The sequence below is a fragment of the Dermacentor variabilis genome, chromosome 6 (assembly GCF_050947875.1).
Source record: "Dermacentor variabilis isolate Ectoservices chromosome 6, ASM5094787v1, whole genome shotgun sequence".
Lineage (NCBI taxonomy): Eukaryota > Metazoa > Arthropoda > Arachnida > Ixodida > Ixodidae > Dermacentor > Dermacentor variabilis.
In genome coordinates, this window is record NC_134573.1 from 159,134,533 (window position 1) to 159,162,268 (window position 27,736).

Sequence of the window (27,736 nt, forward strand, 5' to 3'; positions counted from 1 at the left end):
TTCTCTTTTGTTTTTTTGTCCTAATCTTTTGCTCACACTGTTAATTTGTTATCATAAGCGACAAACTAAACCTAACCAACACTACTAATTACATCTGGTTGTTTACAATTTTTGGCAAAGCAACCAAATTTGCCTATGACGTGACAAATTTATTTCATTTATATAAATCAGCTCTTGGGGGGGAGGGGGAGAAGGAAGCTATGTACTAGCAAAATCTACTAGAATTTTATTTTGTTCTTCGCACCCTTGTTTCCTTTCATGTCTCCTTGTCTGTTAGCTGTAAACTGCCTGCAATGCTTAAGTGCCTAATTCTTCCTGAGAGTATGTAGTTGTAATACAATCTTAAGCAGAAGTTCATTTTGAGTTCGGCCTTCATTGTGCATCTAGCGCCACTTTCAAGACATGCAGCCGCAAACTTGCAGTGAACCCACCATGGTGACTTTGTGGCTGTGGTGTTTTGATGCCGAGCTCGAGGTTACAGGTTTCATTCCTGGCCACAGCAGCTGCATTTGGATGGGGATGATATGCAGTAATGCTCATTACTACGTTCGTGCTCATTACTACGTTCGTGCTCATTCTATGTTTGCTCATTCTACGTTTAACAGAACCTCAGGTGGTTCAAAATTAATCTGGAGCCCTTTGCTCAGCATCTCTCATAGCCCCAGTGTTGCTTTGGGACATTAGAGACAACTAATCCATCAGTCAAACTTACAGCGAGATGCACTGCATTTCACTAATAATTTTCCGAGCAGGCACTTATACACTGTGGAACTAAAGTACCGTATTTACTCGAATGTAGGTCGGACATGCATATAGGTCGGCCCCTATATATTGAATGCACCGAGAAGTAAAAAAAGAAAAAGAAAAGGTAATATAGGTCAACCCATAGTCGGTATTTAGTACAACAAAAGACTTTGAACATGACGCACCATTATTTGTGGTAAGCTCGGCTACTAACTATCACTTGTTGATGCCACAAGCTGCATCCTCATTAGAACTACCAGAGAGAAGTTGTCCTCGTCAGATGCTTCGCATGCACCCTCGGCACCTTAAGCAGTGTCGTCCTCGGTGCTGTCAAGTGCATTGGACATGCAATGTTTCTTAAAGCCAATCTGAATAATCTCCAGGCTGGCTTTATGGCGAGTGCGGTGGAGGAACTCCGTTAGCTCCATACTTTTGCTAGCTTTGTTCACGAGTATAGGTCGAGATACTTTGCCCATAAATATGGGTTGATTGCTCATTTTTTGGTAACATTTCTGAGGAAAGAAAGCCCGACCTATATTTTAATAAACACAATTTATAGAATGGGGATGCCATTATGTTTCTTCTGAAGTGTAGAATGGATATCTCGAAACTAATAGTAATCTAAGAATCCTTGCTAGGTGGACATGTCTCAAGCACTAAACAGTTTCAGTTCTGAAGTTGAAAGATGTTTAATAAATTAATAAATTATAAAATTTAGTTACTTAGTTGATTGAAGAGCTGATAAGCGATTATCACTCAGATTTATGTGTTTGACAGCACGAAAAAAATGCAACACTGAAAACATAGCTTTTATAGCTGCTGCACTACTTCGAAGAATTGTTTAAATGTCTCCTGAAATACTTGGTTATGCATTCATCAAACTATAACTATCTAACGATTGTGATGTTTACCTTTGACTCATTGCAAGCACTAGAACTAGTTCACATAAGCAGCTTTTCACCATAGCCTCTAGGCTATGTCAGTGAACAAGCATTGATCCTCCTTTATTAGATCCTCAAGCTTAGATCCTCATTGAAGGATCTAATTCTACCCTTTCTCGCATGCTTGCAGAGACCCTCTGGCTGAAGATAACGTTTGCCATGATTGGCAAGTTTCTTATCACTGCCTCCTATGGTATCCTGTACGTTTACTCGGCCGAGATCTATCCAACGGTGGTGCGCAATGTCGGTGTGGGCTCGAGCTCTACCATTGCCCGATTTGGTGCCATCATCGCCCCTTTCGTCAAGGAGCTGGTGAGTAGAGCCCCATCCATGCAATTGAACATCAGAAGTGCACTCTGATAGTGAACTGAAATCAACCTCAATGCTGCCTATTTGCCGCAATAGTGCTAGGACTGTTTGAGCCTAACATTCAACACAGCAGCAAGCTAAGTGCCAAAATATGTCGCAAAATGTTTTGAAACAAAAAGATTCACAGCTATCATTGCTATGCTCAGCGCCACCTGACTATATCATTTTTTGCTGCTGGTGTGAAAGCCAAGCAACATAAGAAATTAATGAGACGGGAAGAGTAGGCCTTGCTGTTTCATGTCGTATCCTTTGCCTTCTCTAGCTGTCTGCGTTTATTGAGCCTCATCTTTCTATATCTCCTGCCCCCTGCAAGCAGCAGTTGTTACATTTGATTAAAAGCTTGCACTGATCATTTAATGCATTACCGCTACAGGTTTCAATGCAACAGAAGAAGTATGTTGTAGCCCTTAACCCTCGCCTTTGTCGTGCCACTGTGCACAAGGAAATTACAGTTAAACCTCGATATAACGAACTTCAATATAATGAAATTTCACTGCTGCTGCAAACTATTACCAAGACAATAAATGGAAACGTTTGCGAACACAGGTGGTCAAAGGATTGAATTACAAGCGGCTGTTCGCAGACGCACCTTTCAAATCGCGTGATGTGCGAAAAGAGCGACTGCCGTAATGGAGCTGCATCATGTTCCATATAAAGTCCAACTGCAATAAGAGCCTATCGTGCCCCGCGCACTGTGTGTTTTAGGTACGAGTGAAAGCATGCAAGGGTGAGACAAGAAAGTTGATGGATTTACGAGTGCCGCTTTCCCACGTGAGCGAAGGGAAAAAGGGGAGGGGTGCGAGCTTGCAAAAACGCGATCAAGCGCGCATGAGGGGGCGGGGGGGGTGCGGAGTGGGAGACATATTGGGCTGCGTCTCGGTTTCCAGCACGCACTTTGGCCGCACTACGCATGGCTGTAAGCGTGGCTGAGCGTGTATTCGCCGCTGTGCACCCTGCTTCAATGGTAGTCTGCCCCGCACGAGCAAAGAATGGGTGTGCCGAGATGGCATGGCGTCATGTAAGCTGTATTCCCGCGCGCTTAGTATTGGAGGTTGCATAATCTCGAGATTCGGTGACCCATTGGAGCAAGAGGCAGACAAAGCATTCGCTCTCCGCTGCCAGCGCTTTTCACGATAGCGTCGTCCCAGTGCGGGCCACGCTATCAGCTGTTTAAGCGGATTGCACACGAAAGTGTGGCTGGCTTCGCTTAATTCGTACCACCGATGTGAAGATATCAGGGACATGGCATCGTATCATTCGTCGCCAACTCCCAAATTCATCAGAAGGAATGGTTTCCTTACTCAAATTCAATTTTTTTTCGATTGGCCAATAATTCGGAAAATTCTACAGCCCTGTTCCGTGTGCGAAAGATCGATTGGTGTCTATACTTATATGCATAAAAAGTCGAATTTCAATACATCGACATTTCATTATAACGAAGCAAATTGCCGATTTTATCTACTTCATTATATTGAGGTTTAACTGTATAAGCCAGCAACAGGTTGAATGACAGACGACAGGCAAAGCAACTTATTATTGGAAAGTCTGAGTATGTCTGTATCTTTCAAAAAGATACGCTGTAGCTGTAGTATTATGCTTATCTGTGTCAACCAACACAATGCTGTATAGTATGTGGATCTTGTGACTGATAGCTCCTGTGTTTCATTGATATAATTGTCATTAGTACACGATATATGATCATCACTTTAGTTGTTTCTTATTTACAAACTTCTCGGTTGACCTGACATCCACTTAGCTGCATTACATCTATCAAGTAATGTAAAAAAAAAAAAAAAAATCTCCTTGTCTCCCTCCCCAACCAACATACTCCATGACATGTTTACATTTCACTTTGTTTCTAAATTGGGAATATTCGACATTCAATGTTCAAACATTATTTTTTGCAAATATTCATGTTCATTTTGATTTGAAATTTTTTCTATTCGAACACTCCTATTTGAAGCACAAGTACTACTACTCAATTTGTACTCAGGATTTCGAAGGATATTTGTACACACTTGTTACTTAGGGAGGCTCCATTACATTTGCATTTTTTTTCTTTTGTACGATGCACAGGGTCATGCTACACATGAGAGCGTGCCATTTGGTGTGTACGGGGCCATCTGCATCTCAAGTGGCCTTACGGTGCTTTTATTGCCCGAGACCCGAGGGGCCCAGCTGCCGGACAGTGTGGTTGAAGGAGAACAATTCCTAGGGTGAGTGTCCACTGGTTGCAGAATTGCCTGATGCATAAGAAGAGTTGAGGGACCAACTATGCAAAGCACCAAGGAAGGTACAAGAGAACAAGTACGGGAAGCACAGTGCGGTCCATTCTTAAGGGGAGAGGGAGAAAAGTTTATTAAAGGAAAATGCAGCCTCCTGTTGTGCTTCCAGCGAAGTGCCTAGATTAGGTTGATGGTTTCGCTGCTCAATTGGTAGTATTACTGCAAGATGTCAGGTGTGGATTTCCTGTGGGCAGGGCAGATTTCTTGCCGAGCAAATAGGCTGGAAAATGTCCATATCACATGGTGAGCTGCGGCTGGCTAACCCGCATCGCAAGTGCCACAGGTAGAGTCCAGTGACTTGTCAAAGTATTGGACAGGTTGCTATTAAACAATCTTAAGTTAAAAAGGAAGCACTCAGTCAGTATTTGGCTACCAATTACAGCTGAATTATAACCCAAAGGCATGCAGACTATGTTTTAATGACAGTATTCAGATGGGGCGGAATGCAAAAGCACTGATGTACATTGGGTGCGCACTCCTGATGGTCAAAATTAATCCAGATCGTGGGTTCGGCACATAAAACCCCAGAATGCTTTTTTTTTTAATGCATAGATGACAGCCTTATGCCTCCTGTCAGTGATGTTTTTCTCTCAATAACGTAGAAGTGTTTCAGTTATATTGGCTTTATTGCCAGTTAGACGTTCCCTTGAACTGTGGACCGTATTGTGCACAAGGCCTCTTCGTTTTTCTTCTTCGTCTTTAGTTTCATTATTCTTTCGTAACTTATAGGGCTTTATGGGGCAGAAATCTGACAGTATGTTTTAATCAGCTATCAGGGCAAAGTTATGGCCACTGTTGGATTCAGAAGGTTTTGGGAGTGGCTTGAATACCATATAAGTGCCAAGAAAGCAGGTAACAGTACTTCTTTCAAGGATTTATTTTTTTACCTTTAATAATATTGCACTATTATGCAAGGATTTGTTTCTTCTAAACAGACAGAGCACACATTAATTAGTATTTAAGCTTTTATGACCAGAATCCTTTTTTGGTCTTATGTCTATATTATCATTTTTCAGCAAGGTAATTGAAAAATTATTCGTAGTACATTTATCTAGCCGTTTCACAAAGTTCAGTATTTTATCATCTAATCAATTTGGCTTTCGATTTGGTTACTCAACTGAATTAGCGCTCATTACTTTAACTGTTCATCTTAAAACAGCCATTGACATAGGTAAATTGGCTGGTACCTTGTTTATTGATTTTTCTAAAGCTCTCGATTCATTAACCATGACATACTTATTGCTAAACTAAACGCTGTTGGCATATGTCGTCCAGCGCTTTTCTTAATTAGCAGTTATTTACATGATCAAAAACATGCCATCTCTATTTCTGATACTCATTCTCGCACCAAACTAACATAGGTGTTCCACAAGGCTCAATACTAGGACCAATTTTATTTCTCGTGTACGTCGATGACCTTCCAGAACACGTTAAACATTCTAGTTGTATTTTATATGCTGATGACACAACAGTTTACTCTTCTAACACGTGTTTGAAATCGCTAATATCTTACCTTATTGCTGATGCGGCTAAAATCGCTAATTGGTGCAGAGATAATATGCTCAATATTAATGCTACTAAATTGAAATTTGTAGTTTTTTCATTCTCGCAAAAATGTGTACAGGAGAAGCCATGCATTAACATTGGTCCGACTGCTTCAGGCTCTTGACCATGCAACATTTCTTGGAGTAGAACTCAACAATCATTTAAAATTTACAACCCACATATCGTTATTAACCCATAAAGCGGCATATGGTATCGAAATACTAATCAAAGTCCACCCCCATTTTCCTGTACGTATATTAATTTCACTCTACTACGCATTTCTTTATGGCCACATTTCTTACTGCATTTCTTCTTGGGGCAATGCCTACGTAACTCACTTGGCACCCCCGGCAGCACGTACAAAACCAAGCTTTGAGAATAATCATATACAGCCATTTTTCATCTAGTGCCTTGCCATTACTCTGCACATATAATATTTTGTCAGTGGCGGATTTAAATAAGTGTTCTCTTGGTGTCCTGACGTATAAATTCTGTCGAGGAGAATTACGAATTTCATTGATAACAAAAGACTAATCCCCACATTTTACTGGCATTCGATTTTCACACCATAATAACTCGCTGCTAACGAAACCAAGGACTAACTACGGCAAACTTACTGCAAGCTTTTTGGCAACATCAATATGAAATTCACTACCGCCCTCCATTAAATCATCTCCTTCCATTCATTTATTTAAGAGGAAACTTCGTCACCACTTGTTGGGAAAGGGATTGTGTTGTTTATTTTACACTTCTCAATGTGGAATATTATTCCCAGGATCTGCCTTTTGTGTTTATACTTTGTTATTACCATGACTTGACTTTCCTGACTTTCTTTCTAATACTCTTTCTTTTCATAGGATTGCTACAGCTGTTAACTGCATTAAGTGTACTTTTTCTATGTAAAAGTGCACTTAATGCAGTTACTCCTTCTATGTACTTATTGTTGGAGGTCCCTCCCCAGTCTTTGACTATGGGACCTTTTAGACCCGCCGTAGTTGCTCAGTGGCTATGGTGTTGGGCTGCTGAGCACGAGGTCGCGGGATCGAATCCCGGCCACAGCGGCCGCATTTCGATGGGGGCAAAATGCGAAAACACCCGTGTACTTAGATTTAGGTGCATGTTAAGGAACCCCAGGTGGTCGAAATTTCCGGAGTCCTCCACTACGGTGGGCCTCATAATCAGAAAGTGGTTTTGGAATGTAAAACCCCATAATTTAATGAGACCTCCTAAAGTTACTTTTTCTATACAAAATTTCAATCGCATCAATAAACTGAACCTGAAAGACAGCTCACTAAGCTCTCTGGTCTTCAGAATTGGTAAACATCATCATCATCATCATCATCATCATCATCATCATCATCATCATCATCATCAGCCTGGTTACGCCCACTGCAGGGCAAAGGCCTCTCCCATACTTCACCAACTACCCCGGTCATGTGCTAATTGTGGCCATGTTGTCCCTGCAAACTTCTTAATCTCATCCACCCACCTAACTTTCTGCCGCCCTCTGCTACGCTTCCCTTCCCTTGGAATCCATTCCGTAACTCTTAATGACCATCGGTTATCTTCCCTCCTCATTACGTGTCCTGCCCATGCCCATTTCTTTTTCTTGATTTCAACTAAGATATCATTAACTCCCATTTGTTCCCTCACCCAATCTGCTCTTTTCTTATCCCTTAACGTTACACCTATCATTCTTCTTTCCATAGCTTGTTGCATCGCCCTCAATTTAAGTAGTACCCTTTTCGTAAGCCTCCAGGTTTCTGCCCCGTACGTGAGTACTGGTAAGACACAGCTGGGGGGGTTATAAACTTTTCTCTTGAGAGATAATGGCAACCTGCTGTTCATGATCTGAGAATGCCTGCCAAACGCACCCCAGCCCATTCTTATTCTTCTGATTATTTCAATCTCATGATCCGGATCCGCAGTCACTACCTGTCCTAAGTAGATGTATTCCCTTACCACTTCCAGTGCCTCACTACCTATCGTAAACTTCTGTTCTCTTCCGAGACTGTTAAACATTACTTTAGTTTTCTGCAGATTAATTTTTAGACCCACCCTTCGGCTTTCCCTCTCCAGGTCAGTGAGCATGCGTTGCAGTTGGTCCCCTGAGTTACTAAGATATTCTCCATTAACTCTTATCCCCAATTCTTCCCAATCCAGGTCTCTGAATACCTCCTGTAAACACGCTGTGAATAGCATTGGAGAGATCGTATCTCCCTGCCTGACGCCTTTCTTTATTGGGATTTTGTTGCTTTCTTTGTGGAGGACTACGGTGGCTGTGGAGCCACTATAGACATCTTTCAGTATTTTTACATACGGCTCGTCTACACCCTGATTCCATTGCATCTGAATGGTCCGAATACCTTTTTCGAAAGTCAAAACTCCCGCTACCTAATCAGGGGAGTGGTGACAATGCATACACCGTCACTACCCTTGGCTGCCGTCAGTTCGACAGACAGTGACAGACGGCGCCCAATAGACTGCGGTACCGAACCAAGACAGAGCTATGGATTTGCTGCTGCGGCTGCTTTTTGGTCAAGTGGTGCAGACCGTTCGGGCATCCTGCGACATCACATGGAAGTTGAATTCTCTGCTACTTGCAGTTTGTGCGAGTTTTGCGAGCCAGGAAAACCAGTGCAGCACTACGTGATAACAAAACTACTGAAACGCGAAAGCGTGGGCGGCACGGAGTTGAGCGACGACTAAACCTTTCGACTGCACTCGCCGTCGAGAGCGCCCATAAACATTGCATTCAAGACATGGACAGAGAGCAGGCAAGAAACCAAACATGGAGTGAATGCCCACATTACAAAGTTTTTCTCGCGCATTTTTAATCATGAGAGACCTTCCATCAAGAGTGCGGCAGACTGCAAAGTAAGAACTAAAAAAGAAAGGCAGAATTCTGGCTGCGGCACCCTTGTCTGTGAGGTTCGCATTGAAGAGAAGGGTCCAGTCTATGGAGCAGGACACTTGATTAATTATCTTTGGTCCTAAAATAATTAGGCATGCTCTGAAATCATTGAGCTCATTTTTCTCAGCGTGCACTTTTTGGACGAACAAAAACTTTGGGAAGACTGTCATTTCCAAACTGCTTCACCAAAACCTGCTTTCAAAGTAGTTTCTGGGCTTAAATTAAATCAGGAACAAGATTAGGTACTTATTTATATTTCTAAATTTTTACTAACACAAAAAGTTAATACATATTTCACATATAATGACAGCAAAAAAATTTAGCTTAGCCTCAGTGATGACATTGTTACAGAAATGTAATGAAAAACGCGCAACTAGCCTTATCCTGTACAATAACCCCCCTAGAAGATATCTGACAAATACAATTCATTTGTCTTCATTATCATTGAAATGATAGTTTTTCCTAAGGTGACCTGCCTAATTGGTTCATATGACAGCCATAACTTCTTTTCTATTCTATCTGTATTAATGAAATTTAGGACATGTACTTAAAACAAGAAGATACATAAATCTATAAGTTTCCATGCAACTATTCAAAAGTTAATTTTCAGCCCAGTGTCCCCTATTAACCTAACATTCAGCGCAAGGGTTGACTTTCGACCTTTCTGGTACGACATCTTTTCTGGTGTTGAGCACAGAAACTTTGGACGAGGCGGACAAGAGACGAGACACACACACAAAAGCACTTGTACAACGCACTAGATTAGCATTCTTCTTTTGTGTCCCACCCTTTAAGTGCCACGCCCAAATTTAGAAGCTCATAACCAACAATCCAGGACTTCACTACAAATGGCTCAAGTTGTTTAAAAGTTAAAAACAGTGACGGTCTAAAGTGGGGTCAACTGCCATGTTGCCATGAAATCTATATTAGCTGCGAGAAATTAGTGGCACCCTCTCGCGAGTGACATCATGGCCAGGATGCCACTCGCTCTGGCTCACTCAGCTGCTGCAAGCGCAATCTGGCTTTGTGCAAGCTAGGAACTAAGCACATGCGAGCTATGCAAACTGAAGGATGTTTCGGCTGCTTTCTGCCATCAAGGCTGAAGTGCAGTTTGATTTTTGTTGAAACCATGTGGCTGGTGACAAATTGAGGCTTAGAAATATTGCAAGCTATGTAAAGCTAAATGGGTATGCTGCTCTTGCAATGCAGAAGTGTGCCTTGCATGGCATCTTGTTGAAAGAGAATGCCTGCAAATTCAGCGTGTAAAAGTTTGTATGCTTCTCTAGCTGAAAGCATGAATATCCCCTTCGTTACTTATTTACGACAGACATCTACATTTTACACAACGGAAACCTTCCCATCCGGTGTGAGCATTTTAAATGTGCATATAAGGTGGACACTGCCTGCAGACCATCCATCACGCTTCTATTGGCCTGATGAGTTGTTCCAGTCAAATGTAGGCACTACAATAATGCATAAAAGGAAGAGTTGGGTACGCATTTTCTACGGATTAACTTGTTGCTACTGTCTCGATTCTCCACAATAGCTGCTCTGAAGAAGCGTTGTTCAGGGCTCTTAGTACGATGGTCTGTCATATGTACCTATATACTTCACAAATACTTAGACAGAAATTGCCTCGATTAAAAAATTTATGGTTAAGAGGAAGCTTGAGCCTGGGGCCAAGTTCAATATCCGTGTTCAAACACGTGTAAAACACAGAAATGCTTTCGTGAGACAGCTGGTTGAGCTATTTGAATTAATTTATTTTATTTGTTTGTTTTTTTTTGAATCTGGAAGAAAAAGTTACACTTTAAGCAGCTAGAGCAAGCAAAATATTGATTTAGGACTTCAAATTTTCTTGTTACAAAAATTGATGGAATTTGATTAGTGAAAAAATTGAAATGCAGTTTACAAGGTCTGTAAACCAAATTTGTTAAGGTATCTTAAGCAGACAAGCTTTATATGTGAGTTTACAACTTCATTCAATCGTTACATTGTGTATGAGCATTTTTCAATTGCCCTACTCCAAATTAGATGTATATTTCAGAGCTGTGTAAAAATGGATCAACTTTGTACACTTTGGATGCATTATTAGGTGCAGTTTACAGAATTGTGATATCGTTCTTTTATTTATGAGTTATAGTTGTAAACTTAGTCCTTGATTTTCTTGCAATATTAATGTATTTTGCTAAGTAAAATTTGTGGCATAAATAAACTGAAAATTCACTTCCTACAGTTAGTGACTTTTAACACTTTCTTTTTACTCCAATGAACTTCATTAATATCATTACATTTTTTGCAGAAGAAATACGATTTCTTCGTTTCCACGCATATAAATAGCAGCTTCCGAGCTAAAGCTTCCTTTTAAGGTTGAGAGCGAAGATATTAAAGGGGGTGAGATGTTTCATATAATGCAGCAGCTTTTATTTGACAATAGACACATCCCTTTCACAACATCACCAACTAGCCGTCATAATGGTGAGGTACCTACTACTTGCAAGACCCGTCTGTTCATGATGCAATTTTACAGCGCCAGCTGGAATGCCTATATTATACTCTATATGGCAGAGCCAAGCTTGTCCTGCCTTAAAGATGAAAATTTAACTAAACTATCTTGGGCAGCAAGATGTTTCGAACCATCTTTATACATACATGTTGACAACGAAGCTATTGCAGCTCCTCTTTTAAGTCAAATATATTACTTATTTCTTACTTTGACTGCAGCTGATGTTTTTCTTGTTATATGTGTATAGGTCACTGTGTATATTTGAATAGCGTCCTTGTGTTGTTGCATGATGCCGTTTTCACTTTGTCAAAGCTCTTAGACGCGTTCTTGATTTTTTATGTTGGAAATGTGCATTACTATTCTGATTTATTTCATTTGTTTCTTTTTTTTTCTCTCTCTCTCTACAAAGTGTTTAATATGTAGTGCTCTAGTTTGTTTCACTTTGCTGTATGTAACCTCCCCCCCCACTGTAATGCCTAAATGGCACAATGGGTAAAAGACGAAATAAACAAACAAGACTGTTCTCTTTGTCAGTCCACGAATCACCTTCGCACAAAGAAAACACCACATGTGTCTTGCTAGTCTGCTTGATTTTGAACAACTCAGTGAATTATTATAATTTCAGTGTTCCCCACCTAACCATGAGGCTTCAACTTCTTGTTGGCTGCAGCAGCACGATCTCAGATGCATATCTAGCCCAAAAAAGTAGGGCTGAGCAGCTGTGTCAGATTTGCAAAGCAGACCCGTCATAACTGTTCCCGAAGCTACAGAAATGTGTAAATCACTGACCTGAGTTGTATGTGGAGCACTAAAAGGAAATAAGTGCTGGCCACTGCCTTTCTGTGTGTACTGACAACAGATGACAGTCTCAACTCGATTCACTTTAGTTACTGCCTTTTATGACCAGCAACGAACAACCTACTTTTGGTAACTAGTTCAGAGAGAAAATGGTGCTAGCAGAATCTCAGTTTCAGCATTCGTTCAGTCCTCTTGCTACTGCCGGACATTTCAGTCGACAAATGCAGAAATTAGGTGTTTTACCATGTACTACTACGTGACAAATTAAGTTGTGACTGGTTAAAGTTATGGTAAATGATGTAGTTACATGGTTGTTGCATTGAAGCAAATATTCCTCTCATTTCTTATATGTTCTATTTTTCATGATTATGCTTTGACTGTGCGCCTAAACTGCCACTTCAGGTTCTAAAACCGCGCATGAACAGTTTCCATCGGCCAGTATTGTAAACGCTGCCTTAAAGAAATAGATGCATTGTTGAGCCATCTTTATAAACTTCACACGCAAAAACAAAAAAGTTATTTGATAGCACCACCAGAAGCGTACTAGCATACAAAACTATAGCGAACAAACTGTAACACTATGGGACACATGCATACATCGCCTGTACATTAACAGATGATAGACACGAGTCCTGGCCTCGACGTCATGTGAGTGTCACTCGCAGCACCTCTGTGGGCCGCACTAGGGGCTAATAATGTGTGCGTGGAAATCACTGTGCAACTTGTGATGGTAGTCTTACTCATCTGTGTTTGTGCAGGCCGGATGCACCGTCACGGAGCAAGGGAGTGGAAGACGGAGCAAGCAACAAGGCTAAGGAGGAAACTTCAAAGGCGTGATCAATCAGGAGGACATTGTCTAGATACTCATACACGAGGCATATATACTTCAACTAGTCTTACCATATTTTTATACATTTATACATGCATTCTTTCTTGCGCTAATCTTGTGATAACCTTGCGAGGGAATAAACTGTACAGGCGTTTCATAATGTAAAGATGGCTGGTTGAAAGGCTACATCAAATCGGGCCTAATTGGTTTTTAAAACAATTCCATTGTTAAAACACCATTTTCAGGGCCTTGGAAGCCTTTAAATTTCATTAGATGCTTTTAAATCACTGAATTTCATTTCATACTAAGTTTAGCAGATTTTGTTCCGACATGTAGCCACAAAGTGAATACCAAACTGTACAGATGTTTTCAGGGCTCGTCAGTTTTTGAAATATTTGTAATTTCAAAATGTCATTTTCAAGTCTGTGAAAGTCTAAATATTTTAGGTGCTTTCGAATCCCTGAATTTTGTTTCATCCTACATTTACCAGATTTTGTTTTAATATGTGGCCACAGAGTTGGGGTGTAATTCAAGAGGAAAGCCAAGCCAACCAAGTTAGCAGCTTTGTGGTGGTTTGCTCATAAGCTTTTTTTCATGTATACCTCTCTTGTTTGTGTGCAATGAAAATAGTTTGTTCATTGTTAAGAACAAGTTTCTTGTTTTCAAGCTAATACCTCAATCACACAGGGTACTTTCCATCCTAGTTAAGCCCGATTGGGTTCAAGTGGGATCAAAAGTGTCACGTGTGACTGGGGATAATGTTAATTTTTGTCCTTGGAAAATGCTTTGTCAGGACTTTGGAAGTCCTTAGAAGTTTTCACCCTGCAAATGAAGATTAAACAGTTTTTCTACATTTCCTTTGCCTGCAAAGCAAGCAGTGTGACCTTTCACAGAAGCTGAACTGAACATTGGACATAGTGTACTGGGACAAGGACACCATCATCCTGTTAATGCTATCATTTCAAGTCTTGCCAAGTAATGTATCACAGTTTTTATTGTGGAGAACCATGTGTTTCTGTGTACAGCAGCAGAGGAAGTCTTATTACAAAATTATCGTTGATAGAATTGTGAACTAGAAACCGTAGTCTTCAACTGGCATGCATCTGAAAAGAGGCAAGAGAAACGAAGATCATTGGTGCATAATAAATTATTTTCATAGAAACAAAGAGGCACTGTCATCTTGGGCTGATAAAGGCCAAGTGCAACAAAATTTTGTACTGCATAAAAAGCCAAGTTTCAAATAGTGTAGATATATATAGCAACTACCATGCAAAATTTTGCACTTGAAATACGACTATATGTGTCGTGAGAAGCTCGCAAAAATGGATGGCTTTGATATTTAAAATGAAAAAGATGCCGCCATTGCCACCTTCCGGAAACGACGTGGAACCTAGAACATTGAGAACCAGTGCGGCTCCTCAGCACTGTGTCCGGGATTAATCGGTGCCCACGGCACTCTGAAAATCTTGCAAGCTATGGGCTGAGATTTGTGTTGCATCCACGGGCCAGCTGCGTGCATTGTCTGCCAAGATGGCATTTAAAGGCTGTTTATGAGAAAATTTCACAACTGCTGCCCTTCAGCTTTGCCAAGACTGCTTCATTAGTAGTATATATGCTACTAGTATATAGCCAATTTAGTTAGAGAGAAATTCCATTGCAGTTAGCCTTTAACCTTTTCGGTGTCACTGACATCAGATAGTAATGTGAGGACCAAAGCGAGAGAGCATTTCCCATTATCTGTATCATTTTGTTCCCTCCTGCATAACCAAAAATGAATCGAGGTTCATTTCATAACATCCGAGAAAGAAACCCCATACTGGAGGTGCGTCGCCGTAAAAAAAACACGACACTGAAAGTAAAAACAGTGTAGCTTTTCTTCAAGCACTGTGTTCACTTCCAAACTTTAAACAGTTAATGTACACTTAACTGGTTTATCAAAGGTGCTGTGAAAGTCTCTGGCCTTCAAAATATTGCACACTTGTTGTACCTGCACTCTCGTTTGTTGAAGTAGTAGCCCGTGGAGCAGTCCTGCTCGTCTTCCGTACAAGTGCACATGCACTGCAGTGGGTCCCACGTCTGACCCAACCCTTCACACTCGTGCAGCTTTTGGAGGTCTGGACAGAGGCACGCACACTCCGATGCCACATACACCTGCAAAACCGGCACAGTTTAGTCTGACGATGTGCTAGGACAGTAATGGTATTCGTATACGTAGTGCAGTATTGTTACAGCAAAGTTTTGCCTGAATTAACTTCAAGAAATGCCAGGGGCGGTGCCGCAGTTTTTCTGTTGAAGAAGGGGAGGGGGATGGTTGAACAGTGCATGGTTCTCTATTTTCATTGAAGAAGCAGGAAAGCTCATCATCACTTGGCACTCCTTGGTGCTAGAAGGGGGGCGATGATATAGTTACTGTATATGATCCTGCAGGGAATGAGCGGACAAGAAGAAATATTGGGAGGGTCGGCCTCTCTTGCTTCCCATTAGCACTGCCTCTGGGAACTGCACCATGTGGTCCCGAGCCAGGCTAGTTGGTACATCTTGGCATGGCACCGCGAATACAGGAAAATTGACAAGGAAAGCAGATGACATAGGCACTGATTTCCATCTGAAGCTTTCATTATGTACATGTGTCGCACCTTCTGGGTCAGTGTAGAAGTTTGTTTACTGCAAAAACAGAGAGCTGTATTTACAACTGACCTTGCAAATGTACAGTCGTGAGCAAAAGTGGAGAGACCACGGCTCTGGGCGCGGGAGCTGTTGCGGGGCTGCAGCGCGGCGCTGCTATCTTGCTCCACGCGCTCACTTCGAGAGTGTCCCAAGAGACGACAAACTTTACCCTTGCACTTGCACGGGTGCTTATCACAGTTGATAAATTTCTAGTGCACCCAGTTGCTCTGCTGCTGACGGTCGCGACGAAGGGCAGCACGCATCACAAAGCACCTAAAGTCTCTGAAGGGAAAGTAGGGAGAACTGATTCCCTCCTCCTCCGTTTTCCGCACGCCTTGACGGTTACGTGCCAATGCCGTGCTTGTATTGGTAAGATGTTGGAAGCATGTACGGCTTCCACTCGACTTTCGAATCATTAGGTGAGACGAATATGTTGAGGCATGAAATGCAAGGCACTGTGGGTCCTCGCTTCAAATACCCCTTTCAAATAAGTATTGGAGACGTCTGGCCCTCACAGGCTCTTTATTGCCATGAGAAATAAATAATCTGTACGTAACATTAAACCAAAACTTAGTGAAGTTGCATTAATGACAATTGCACCAGCAGCTCGGCATGGCATCGAATAGAACAGTGATCACACAATGTCAGGGCGAGCACAAAGAGTCTGTCATTCATTTTTTTACAGCAGTCCACAGTTGATCAATGTAGCCATGTGGAGATCCCAGTCCGCAAGTTGCTTCTTGATCAGCCCCCACACGTTTTAAATGGGGTGCAGGAGTAGGTGCAGATCTGAATTCAGATCTGCACCTACTGATGGCCACTCCAGCTGTGTATTTGTGATAGAACTCATGTTCTACAGACGCTCTACCTCTGTGTTCTACGAGCTGCTGATGTTATTGTCACTAATGGCCACTTCCCTAAGTATTCATTTAATGTTACGTTCAGATTATTTATTTCTCACGGCAATAGAGAGCTGTGAGTGCCAAATATTTTTAACACTTATTTGAAGGAGGTGTTGGAAGCAACAATTTACGTAATGATTCGGGAGACGAGTGGAAGTCTCACATGGGGGGGGGGGGGGTTTCAACAGCTTCCGGTACGGGCACAGCATCGACGCGTAACCGTCAAGGCACGCCAAAAATAGAGGAGGAGGGAAGCAGTTCGCCCTACATTCCCTTCAGAGACTTTAGGTACTTTGCGATGCACACTCCCCTTCGCCATGACTGTCAGCAACAGAGCAACCGCACAAGTGCAAGGGAGAATGTTTATTGTCTCTCAGGACACTCTCGAAGCGAGCGCAAGGAACGAGATAGCATCGTCGCGTTGCGGCCTCGCAGCTGCTCCCGTGCCCGGAGCTGTGGTCTCTCCACTTTTGCTCTCGACTGTATGTGCCAGTATAAGGAAACTTGTTTGCCACACTACACAACTTAGGAAAGTTTGCTTGTAAATGTCTGCTAGTGCTACTTTTTCAACCTCTCTTGCGGCATTTTTTTTTAACACGACAGTATTAAGAAGCCCGTGTCGCAGAAAATGCGGTGTCTGTGTCGGGCGTCATTTCAGCACAAAGATTTTCAAACCACCCACATCTAGGCCATCCATGTGATGCAAGAAATTTACTGAACTAATTGAATTTCTCAAGCTAAAATATGTAAAAAATTAAAAATTGTAAACTAACGACGTACAAACTACAGACACGATAGCTCCAGTATTGTAATTTGACTATATGAGAAAAGATAATTCTGTTATGCAAAAACTAAAAAAAAGAACCCTTTTCCAGCATCTCTACAATTCACAGACCGGCCGCAGCATCAGCCATTTGCGCATGCTGACACGTGGGTGTCTTGGCGGCCACGGAGTGGTGCACCCGGTTCCTTACAATACCTCCAGCTGGCAGTTGGCAATTTTTGTATTTTTCCTACACCGCATCGCAGCCCACGCAAGAGGCTGTGCTTCTAACACAAAGCCCGCCTTCGTGCATAGCGTTTGCAGCCAGCGTATCCCGGTAAACATTACGGTTACATACGCTCCAGTTGCCGGGAAGCATGAGAAGCAGTCAGGGATCTTTGAATGCTATCGCGTTCCACTCTTAAAGGTGAAGCTTAAGCATCCTCCTAATTTTTTGTTCCTTTTCTTCCACGTTAAATATAGAACCCTTTGAGGGCATTGTTTGATACTTAACAGTTGTAATGCTTCAAAATGAAATTACTGATGGTAAAAGCACAAATTGATAGTCAGCTTCCTCTATAAAAGAGGTGGTCTAAACCATGTTTTACATGGAGCAATTGCTGCAATTTTTGCATTTACAATGCAGTTAGGTGAAGGACTCAATTATCGTTTTATATAACCTCATTCGATCTGCTTTTGCCGAAGCAGAAAGAAACAATTTGAGATTTGTGTTTGAATCAAAACAAAGAAAAAGTAGGCTGGCCAACAAGCTTATTTGTGTGCAGCTTATTGGTTGCTCATGCACACCACACAAGTAGCAACACTGCTAGATTGAATGCTTGGAGGGATCAGCAGCCTGTCTGTTGCACATGCGATGTTGCACGAGCTAAGTTACAAGAAAAATTGCTAGAGAGGTAGTGAATCGTATACTGGCTCTCCCTGCACTGCATGTTTGAGGCCACAAGATTTGAGAAACATTGTATGTGGCTCGTGTAAATCTCATGTACTGACTTTGTCTTGGTGTTCATTGTCATCACATTCACCGAGATCACCGCAGACATCAAGTTTATTTTTCATTGTAATTCAAACATCGACGAAGTACTTTTGCGCAGTAGGGTGTCTCTACCTTCGCCTCACAATAATATTTGCGTAATCACCCGCTGTCATTATACTCCCTAAGAGAAACCATCATAAATATTTATATCATTGCGGTGCCTTGGTCATTGCTTCATGATCTAATATTCCCGGCCTTGAAAGCCCGTCCCACATAGTGGCACTTTCTCTGGGAGTGTCTTGCCATCAGGACCTGCAGGCATGCATGTAGGCATCCTTCTAATGGCAACTTTGGCAGATGCAGTTCATGGTCACCTGATTTGGGCTGCAGTGGGACTTCTCAGCACGGCACTTGCAGCTGCACTTAGTGTGTTCCTCCATGATCTCCTCAGCGCACTGAGCCTGTGTCTTACCTTCAGTCACATTCACTCTCACCACCTGCGCGTAACGTAGTATCACAAAATATATTTTGAAAGGAACAACTAGCCTCCTTCCATAAAAATAGTGGAGCCCCCCTAAAAGCACATGGCTATTAAAAAGCGCACCAAGAGTGTTCCTTTCCTATTTGATTCTTTTCTTTTTGCCCCCATTGGCAGAAAAAAAAGGAAGTCGGAAGTTGGATTCCCAGACCCAGGGGACATCATTCCGGTACGAGTGTAAAACAGATATACTCCTGTACCTTGTTTTGGGCGCACGTTAAAGAACCTAGCTTTAGAACATTGAACTCGATCATTCCAATCCATCGATGAATTATTTGGCCCAGAATGATATATTACGAAACTGAATGAAACCGTTACTGATCCGAGCGCTCAGTAAAGACTGAGCGCTCGGATCGTATTGACCTAGCTGTTTCGTTCAGAGAGCCATGGTCTGGTCCAGCTCGGAGCTCTCGTAGGTGCTCTTATCTTTGAACTGGGAATTCTGGAAGCCCTACCAAGATCCTACAGAATATCGATCAGCTGTCTATTCCGATTGCACTGAGCTGCTGAATGTTTGGCTGAAACAGGATTTCTCAGGTTGCAATCTTGAGAGAGATCCTCATCGCTGGAAACCGAGTTGGAAGCGCGGTATGAGTCAGCTGAATATACACATAAGTGTTGGGTTGCTGGGGACGACGCACCTTGATGTTGACGCTGTGCTTGACCGTGGGCCAGCAGTGGTGTCTTCCGTGGTCGCAAGCCCCCTCGCAGCGCTTTAGCTCCACCAGTCGCGGGAACCGCAGCACCTCGGGCGGCCCCGGTGGCAACGGCACGAGCTGCTTGCGTGGCCGGCACGTCGCACGCCGGTCCTCGGCCAACACCGCCGCCGCCACGCACGACGGTTCCTCTTCACCGGGCGCAGCTGCACGCGCGACCGCGGGCGTGTTACATATGTTTGGTCCGTCTCGCCAATTCCGCCCAGCGTAGGTCGTGTCAAGCATAACGAGACCCGGTGGCATGCTTCAGAGAAGGCAGGAAGGCGCATCGCCCATTCGACTGTGCACTCCATCCGTGACGCTTCCATTCAGTCGGCGTCGATCTTCCCGTAGTTCAGCTTTTGGAGGTTACTCAGAGATGGCGACTAATTAGGCAAGTGAATCTGGCGGATGGATCCGGAGGGTAACGTACCGAGAACGTCGGTGTAGTCGTACCAGGCGTGGCCCGAACCGGTTGCCTCCTGCATGTCGCAAGTGACGCAACGCACACATTGAGCCGGCAAAAGCGGTACCATGCAAGCCGACGCTACGGCCATATACCTTACGTATGACTAGAGCTAGATAGTTCTCGTTTTGTTATCTTTCTTTAGCACATTGTTTAAGATCACCTGAGGTAGAAGGCGCCGCACATGGGCTGGTTTGAGGAGGCAAATTGAAGGCAGGTCGGACCTCGAGGGATGTCCATTCAGTACAGGAATCCGCGGAGGTAGTCTAGGTAGCCCCATAAGTGTGCATGCTCACTCACGAGTACCCCGAATTGTGGGCACGCCCCCAAGTCATTTCACATGCGAGCGCGTACTTCTGTTAGTTATGAAGGATGCAAGTGGAGAGTTATAGCAGAAGGGAGTGCCGATGAGCTAAGTGAGCGCGTTGGTGAGCGTTACAAGGTAAGCCCTAAAGGGTGTAAAGATTTTTAGTGTGTACACGCTAAAATTGTTACACCCGATCATGGCCGGGTGCTGGTTTGTCTCGTGGAACGCTCTGGCGACTCCTTACCCATGAGGCTGTGCATTGGAGAGTTTTAGATTATGGGGACGCAAACGTTGGGGCCCGCTAGCGCTTAATTAGGACCCCAGTATCGCACATGTGCTCGATTTCCCCTAATCTAAAACCTGCGACAGCGAACTCAACACCGGAGATGAAAAAAAAAAAAAACGTAACTGAGAACTATGATCATTTTGACCACCTGGTGCGTACCAAAACATCTATTTACTATATAAGTATGTGCAGGGTGTACCAACTATCATGCGCCAAGATTCAAAAATGTACAAATGCCACGTAGCTCGACAGAACCAAGGTAACGTACGTTACCTTGGTTCTGTCGACGGCAAACGACGTCGTTTGCCGTCGCTTGGAGATAGCGTTAAATGAAGCCCTCGAATACGCGCAAAGTGCCTCGATCGGCCAGTCTCGCGGCAATTTTGAGGGCCCCAATTTTGTAACTGGACAGAACCAAGGTAGACCTGCCCCGGTGGCTTAACGACTACGGTGTTGCGCAGCTAAGCACGAGGTCGCAGGTCAAATCCCGACCACGGCGGCCTCATTTTGAGCGGGCGAAGTGCAACAACGCCTGCCCTTGGCCTGCCTGTGTTCGTTGCATTGGATGGATGGATGGATGGATGGAAGGTAGGAGCGTCCCCTTTAAAACGGGGTAATGGCAGTTGTCACCATGCTCAGATTTTTATTTTGCCTTTTTATTTACCTGTGTTGTGGGTTATTGAAATTCTCGATTTTCTTTAAGTACGTCTTCCTACCCTTTTAACCTCATGTCACCTCTCTGCTTTTGAGCCACCAGTCCTCCAATCGCCTTTTGCTAATTTCCATCGCATATTTATTTACATGACTATTCTGAACCTTAGGGCCCCAGGAAGCGTGACTGTGGCCGCATCGACATCGGGATTGATAGCATATATATCACATTTTAGTGTGAGGTGTTCCATTGTTTCTACATATTTACCACACACAGTACATATGTCTTCTTCGTTAAATTTATTTTTATAGCTCCGCGTTCCAAGACATCCTGATCTAGCTTCAAAGAGTAGGGCACTGCCTCTTGAGTTATCATAAAACGCTTCTTTCCTGGTCTGCTGTTTCCAACATCGATATAATTCCACACTATGCTTCTTTTCCATTGAATTTATCCAATTTTTACCTTCCGCGTTTTTAACCTGTCGTTTAATGCTCTGTCTTTCTTCGTCCTCGTGTCTGGCATACTTACTGGTTAGCTTCCTAGTTCTTTTCCGCCATTGTGAGTCAACGCTATTTCTGTATAGGTATTTAAATACCTTAGCTGCCCACCTGTTATCGTCCAATTTCCTCAGACGTTCTTCGTATAGGATTTTACTCTGAGCTCCCCGTGCTTCGAACGATGCCCAGCCCATATCTCCCTGTACTGCTTCGTTTGTTGTTTTCCCGTGGGCACCTAGCGCTAATCTTCCCACAGCTCTTTGATTTACTTCTAGTCTCGGCTGAACCTCTGCCCTTAAACACAGGACCGCATTCCCGAAAGTAAGCCCCGGCCCCATTACTCCCTCCCAAATACCTCTCAGTACCTCATACCCTATGCTTCATTATCCCGGCATCTCTTCGCCCTTTTGCTATGAGAGACTGTTCTTGCTTTTCCGTGTACATTTGCCCTTCGTTTATCCGTACCCCGCGACATTTGTATTCGACCACTCGGGGTATTTCATGGCCTTGTATTGTAAGCTCCTGATCAGTTGTATCGTTGAAAAACATCCCACCGGACTTGGCTGCACTAAAACTGAAACCTAAACTGTCTCCTTCGTCTCCACAGTAATTAACCATAGTTTGCAAATCTTCCTGGCTATCTGCTAACAGTACAATATCGTCCGCATACATTAAACCCGGTAGTCGTTGTTCAACAACCTTTCCGCCTAATCTGTACGACAGATTATACCCTAGATTGCTTCGTTGTAACCTTCTTTCCATACTTATATAAAGCATGAACAGCAGCAGTGATAGAGGGCAACCTTGCCTTAATCCTTTGTGTACCTCGACAGTTGTCGTACTCTTAATTCCTTCCCATGTTATTTCAACATTATTTTCTCGATATATTTCCTGTAGAAAATCAATTACCTCATGACCGATACCTTCATATCTTAATATGTTCCACGGGTGTTCCCTGTTCACGTTGTCGTATGCACCGCTTATGTCCAGGAAGGCTAAATACAGAGGTCTATTTTCCGCCCTAGCTATTTCTATGCACTGGGTAAGCACGAACAGGCTATCATCTAAGCGCCTACCACTTCTGAACCCGTTCTGAAGTTCTCCGAGTATTCTATTACTTTCTACCCATGACTTCATTTTTAATTTGACCGCCTGTATCGCCAGCCTATATATAAATGATGTTATCGTAATTGGTCGGAAGGACTTTATGTTCTTCTTATCACCTTTCCCTTTATAAATGAACTTCATTTTACTCTGTTTCCAGCTGTGCGGAATTTGCTTATTTGTTATGACTGCCTCCAATGCTTTTATCAGCGTTTCCTTGCTTCTTGGGCCAAGTTCAATAATTAACTTGATTGGAATTTCGTCTATCCTCGCGGACGTGAATTTTGGAACATTTGCTTCCGCCTTTTTCCAGTTAAGATTGGTCAGTTCTAAGCTGTTTTCTATTATGCTATCCTGTGTTGCTCCCTCATTTGGGGCGATTACCCTATCGTCTTTCCTAAATTACTCTGCTATAACTGAACCAATGTAGTTCACAGCGTCACCTCCCTCTAAACGATTTCCTTCGGCATCGTGAATCTTTTCCTGTTTTCTGTGATTAGCTTTACCCAGCCAGCTTATATGGTTCCAGAATTTTCTTGACCCCCCTTTAGTTGCATCGCGAACTTCAGCCAGCCAGCGATCAGAGGGCTGTTTTATTTTAGCCTGGACGAGGACCTGCACTTGTTGTTTCTTTCGTCGATAATATTTCCATTTTTGGCCTATTTCCTCTTCAGATAACTGCGCCCTCTTTGCTTCTCTGTGTTCCCGAGATGCCCACCGTCGTTGTTCGATGGCCTCCCTAATTTCCTTATTCCACCAACTTCGTGGCTTCCTCTTTCATCTCCAGCAGCTTACTCCTTTTACTTCTTTTATTTTTGTACTAATGAGTAGTTCTAACTGATTATAATCCCACCTTTCCATGGGTTGTTTCTCTATTGCTTCCTCTATGCCAGCCGCTATTGGCGCTATTTGTTCGTCATTTAATTATTGCGTACTCTTTTTGATTTCCCTGCATTTCTCTTTTGAGTAGGGCTCCCAACTGTAGACTTATACGCTTATGATCACTTCCGAGGCTGTACTTCCCCTCTTCGTCTATTTCCATTATTGCGAGCTTGCTATACAACCCCTGCGACATTAAGCAGTAGTCAATGGTCGTTTGTCTGTTACGGGACTCCCACGTGATTTGTCCCTCACACTTAGTTTCTCTATTTACTATAACTAGGTTGTGTCGCTCACAGAAGTCTAGCATCAACTTCCCATTACAATCTGTGTATCCATCCAGATCCTCGATGTGGCCATTCATGTCACCCAGCAGACAAATATCGGCACCCTCTCCAAACTGCTTTATATCGTCATCGAGACACTTCACTACATCTTTGTTCTCTTGCCTGCATTTGTCCCCTGTCCCTAAATAAACTACTCCTAGCCATGCCTTTTTACCGACAATTGTACCTGACACCCAGACATGTTCTTTGCAAGTTAACTTTATTCTTTGGCAATTTGTTCCTTGGTGTATGAGCCCCCATACCTACTCCTCCTCCCTTCCTCTCCGTTGTTGTTCTATTGCTCCCTTCCCAGACGTAGCCTTCAATAAACGGTGGGTCTTCTAGATCCCTGAGATGTGTTTCGCATTGCGCGTATACACCTACTTCTTCGTCCTTTAACTGCTGCTCTATTTCTAACCACCTCGCTCTCTTTCTACCGCCTTGCATGTTTATGTACCTGATCCTGGTGTTAAATTTCTTTGTAGTTTTCTTCCTGGACCTCCTAGTGGACATTTTATTGGCGTCAGCCTCTATTGTTGCACTTTCTACACTGTTTCTACCTACCCCTACGCCCTTAGGCGCATTGGACCCCCTAAAAAAGCTACTGCCCGACCTGCAGGGCGCCAGCCGATCTCGGCTCCTACCCTTCCATTAAAGTGGATGCCATCTCGTGTAAAGCCTCCGCCAAAGCATGCTCTATGCACTTCTCTGTTTATGTCTGCCACTTCAAATCATTTCTCCTGGCTTAGCTTTCTTATCTCACGATTAACAGCCACAACGTCCTTGGCAATTTCTCCGTTCCGTCCTTGCACCTCCGGCACTGTGCATACCACGATCTGTACTTGCTGTATTATTGCTATTACATTTGGGGCACGCTAAAGATCCCCTGGTGGTCATAATTAATCGGGAGCCCCTCACTACGGCGTGTCTCATAATCAAATGGTGGTTTTGGCACGTTAAACCACAGAATTCAATTCAGAACCAAGGTAACATGCGCCGTCGCTTGGAGATACTCGGCACCTAATTACATAATTAGTCTTAATAAACTCAAAAATTATAATTGAATGTGTCAATGATAAAATTGTAGGGCAACATGAAAAACTCCAGACGCAGCTTTCTGTTGCTCAATACGTGCTGCACAAAAGTGTTTTTCCGAGCGTGAAAGAAGCCCGCGAATACACGAAAAATTGCAGCGCGACTGGAAGGCTGTAGGGGGAGTTTTTCATGTTGCTCTACAATATTCTCATTGGTACTTTCCATCTATGATGTTTGAGAAGTTAGCTAATTAAGAATAATTATGTAACTAGGTGGAATGCAAAAAAAAAAAAACATAGTATCCCCAAGCGACGGCAAACAACATTACCTTGGTTCTGTCCAGCTATACATGGCATTTACGTATATTAAAGTTTGGCTGAATGAAGTTACGTGGGACGTCCTATATTTTTCTCGCGTCGTTCTTACGTGTTCTTGCGACGCCGATTGCGATAGACAAACATGCAAACTGCACCGGCGAAAGACGTGCGCTCGATATCAGATCGAAGACAATGAAGCACAGCACACACAGCACAGAGTCTGTCTTCCTTTAGGTGCATTGTTTTCGCTTTAAATGACCGTGAACGGGACAGAAAGCGTTTTTCTTAGGCGCGAGCTTTCCATATATATATATAGATGCTGCATATACAGGGTGATCGATTTTAAGTTCTTCGCAATTTTTAAAGATAGCCTGTTGCCAGATAGCGTGATTCTAGTCCCTCAGCTGGATTATTCAGAGAGGCGGACTTTATACTTGCGCGAGAATTCGAAACACCTATTCAACTATTTAACTAAAATTTACTAATTCTGAATTACTTTACGTACGGCACATGTTGCAATTTAACAGTTGTAGCGGACGAGCTTGCAAGGCGTATCCACTTGGAATGAATTTCCAGAATGACGCCAGTTTGGAGACATGCGCCATCAAACTCGCCGTAAAAATGCACTTTCGTTCCACTTGCTTTTATAAGAAAACGCCCTTTTATACAATGAAGCACAAAATTAAACCAGCTGGAACGCCCGTGTATATTGTACCGCACTTTGGGAAATATCTCGAAACTGGTGTCGCTCTGGAAATTCAGTTCAAGTGGATACGTCCTGCAAGCTCAACGGCTACAGTTCGTAAATTGTACTATGGGTTATTGCACTATGGGTAAATTAATCAAGAAGTTAATTGGTGATTTCTCGTTAATTTCTTGAATATGTGTTCCGATTTCTCGTGTTGGTAATGGCCGCCTCAGTTCAGCTCAATGACAAGCATTATGCTATCTGCCGCACGCGATTCCTGAAAATTCCGTAAAACTTAAGAATGATCACCCTGTATACGGTCCAGTGCATAGAACTCTATTAGTCCTCATTTCTATTAAAATAACCACACTCCTGTTTGGCTGGTCATCAAACTTTTCTTTTTTGGCCGTTTCTGCTTCGCTATCAAAGCTAGTTGTTGAAGCCAGGGAACATAGAGCACTACTAACACGAGTCTAAAGACCCATCGAAATTTGGACCAGGTCATTCGGGGGAAAAAAGAAAGTACATGCATGTCGGAATTATTTCGTGCATCCCCCCCCCCCTTTTTTTTTTTTTGCTCCCGAAAGCAATCCTACTTATAGATTTGCACATATCGTAAACTCCAGGTATGCGTACGTGCGGTCATTCTTGCAATTCGCCACTCACCTTGTTGCGGCCGCTGGGTGCCAGCTGCCTGAGAATCTCGCGGTAAAGTTCCTTCCGCGATATGCGCGCAACAGCGACCGAGGTAGCCGCCAAGGCGTGCAAGATCAGCGCCAGCCGCGAGGCGTGCATTATTCCAGGTATGTGTACCCGCACTGCACATACGCTGCCACGGTATGAGCACGCCGGCCTGGCGGGTTGCCGGACGCTGATGCCAAGGCCACCCGACGGATACTGCGCCGGAAGGGCAACGTATGTACGGATGTACGCCTGCTATATAGCGTCGGCGTGGCGCGTTTCCGAGGCCCGTGCTTCTTGAAGCGGTCTTTCTCCGGATGCGTCTTTGTGTGTCTGAGTGTTGGAGAACCCAGGTCGAGTCGTTTTAAAGACGGCCTGCTGCGTACCATATTTGAACGTATTTAGAGGAAACGTCGAGTCATGGAAAACTCTTGCTTCCACCAGCCGGTGGAATTCAGATTTCTGCCTTGAAATGCGACCAACTTTATTCAAATCGAATCGGTGGTCATTTCTGAATTTCACGTACGTCTGGGTGGCTAAATCTGACATAGCTGCATTTCGCCCCGAGCTGACAGAAAAAAAAAAAAAAGAAATATCTCAGCTCGTAAAACCTTTCGCAGGGATACTGCCGCTTATATGGGGGGCGGACAGCCCTGGTTGCAGAGCTAATCAAGGAAAGGAGGGGGGGGGGGGAAAGAACTATTCGTCAAGGGAGCGAAAAAGCGCCAGTCACCTTTCGCTGAATGGAACAGTGCATGCATGACACTGTTTGTTGACAAAACGGAAAGCAACAAAAAAAGAATGGACATTTGTAGGAGCTCAGGTGCCCTTAGAAACTAAGTGGTTTAGAACGTCGGGAGTTAGAATGAAATATACGTTATAGACGTTGCGCGCCCTTGAGGTACAAAAGACTTTTCGCAGATACATCCGAGTAGCGATCGTTGTAATTGCAGCTGTAGAAATATTTCCCTGCGCTAGCAGATAGTGCGAGATTATAGCATAAATTCG

The 27,736-nt window shown here is 43.4% G+C and overlaps 2 protein-coding genes across 15 annotated transcripts in view; one reads left to right on the forward strand and one right to left on the reverse strand.

Moving 5' to 3' along the window:
* Positions 1 to 13,784, forward strand: part of LOC142585569 (organic cation transporter protein-like) — a 93,072-nt gene extending 79,288 nt beyond the window's left edge. For all 10 annotated transcript variants that reach the window (XM_075696414.1, XM_075696416.1, XM_075696412.1 and 7 more), the window contains 3 exons: positions 1,816 to 1,997; positions 4,131 to 4,270; positions 12,861 to 13,784. In XM_075696414.1, the coding sequence (XP_075552529.1) occupies positions 1,816 to 1,997; positions 4,131 to 4,270; positions 12,861 to 12,939 (401 nt within the window). In that variant the 3' untranslated portion in view covers positions 12,940 to 13,784. The remainder of the gene's footprint in view (positions 1 to 1,815; positions 1,998 to 4,130; positions 4,271 to 12,860) is intronic.
* Positions 13,785 to 13,907: 123 nt separating this feature from the next.
* LOC142585570 (vascular endothelial growth factor A-A-like) lies at positions 13,908 to 27,039 on the reverse strand. 5 transcript variants are annotated; one of them, XM_075696424.1, is made up of 6 exons: positions 26,714 to 27,037; positions 19,924 to 19,972; positions 19,437 to 19,657; positions 18,632 to 18,754; positions 14,859 to 15,082; positions 13,908 to 14,034 (listed from the first exon to the last, which is right to left on the reverse strand). In XM_075696424.1, exons 1-5 carry the CDS (start codon positions 26,840 to 26,842, stop codon positions 14,894 to 14,896), a joined length of 711 nt encoding a protein of 236 aa, XP_075552539.1. In that variant the 5' UTR covers positions 26,843 to 27,037; the 3' UTR covers positions 13,908 to 14,034; positions 14,859 to 14,893. The 5 variants fall into 5 exon arrangements, with proteins under 5 accessions (XP_075552539.1, XP_075552538.1, XP_075552541.1 ...); XM_075696423.1 differs by having other exon boundaries at positions 14,919 to 15,082; positions 26,714 to 27,035; XM_075696426.1 differs by lacking the exon at positions 26,714 to 27,037 and adding an exon at positions 20,120 to 20,497 and having other exon boundaries at positions 14,919 to 15,082.
* Positions 27,040 to 27,736: the final 697 nt, after the last annotated feature.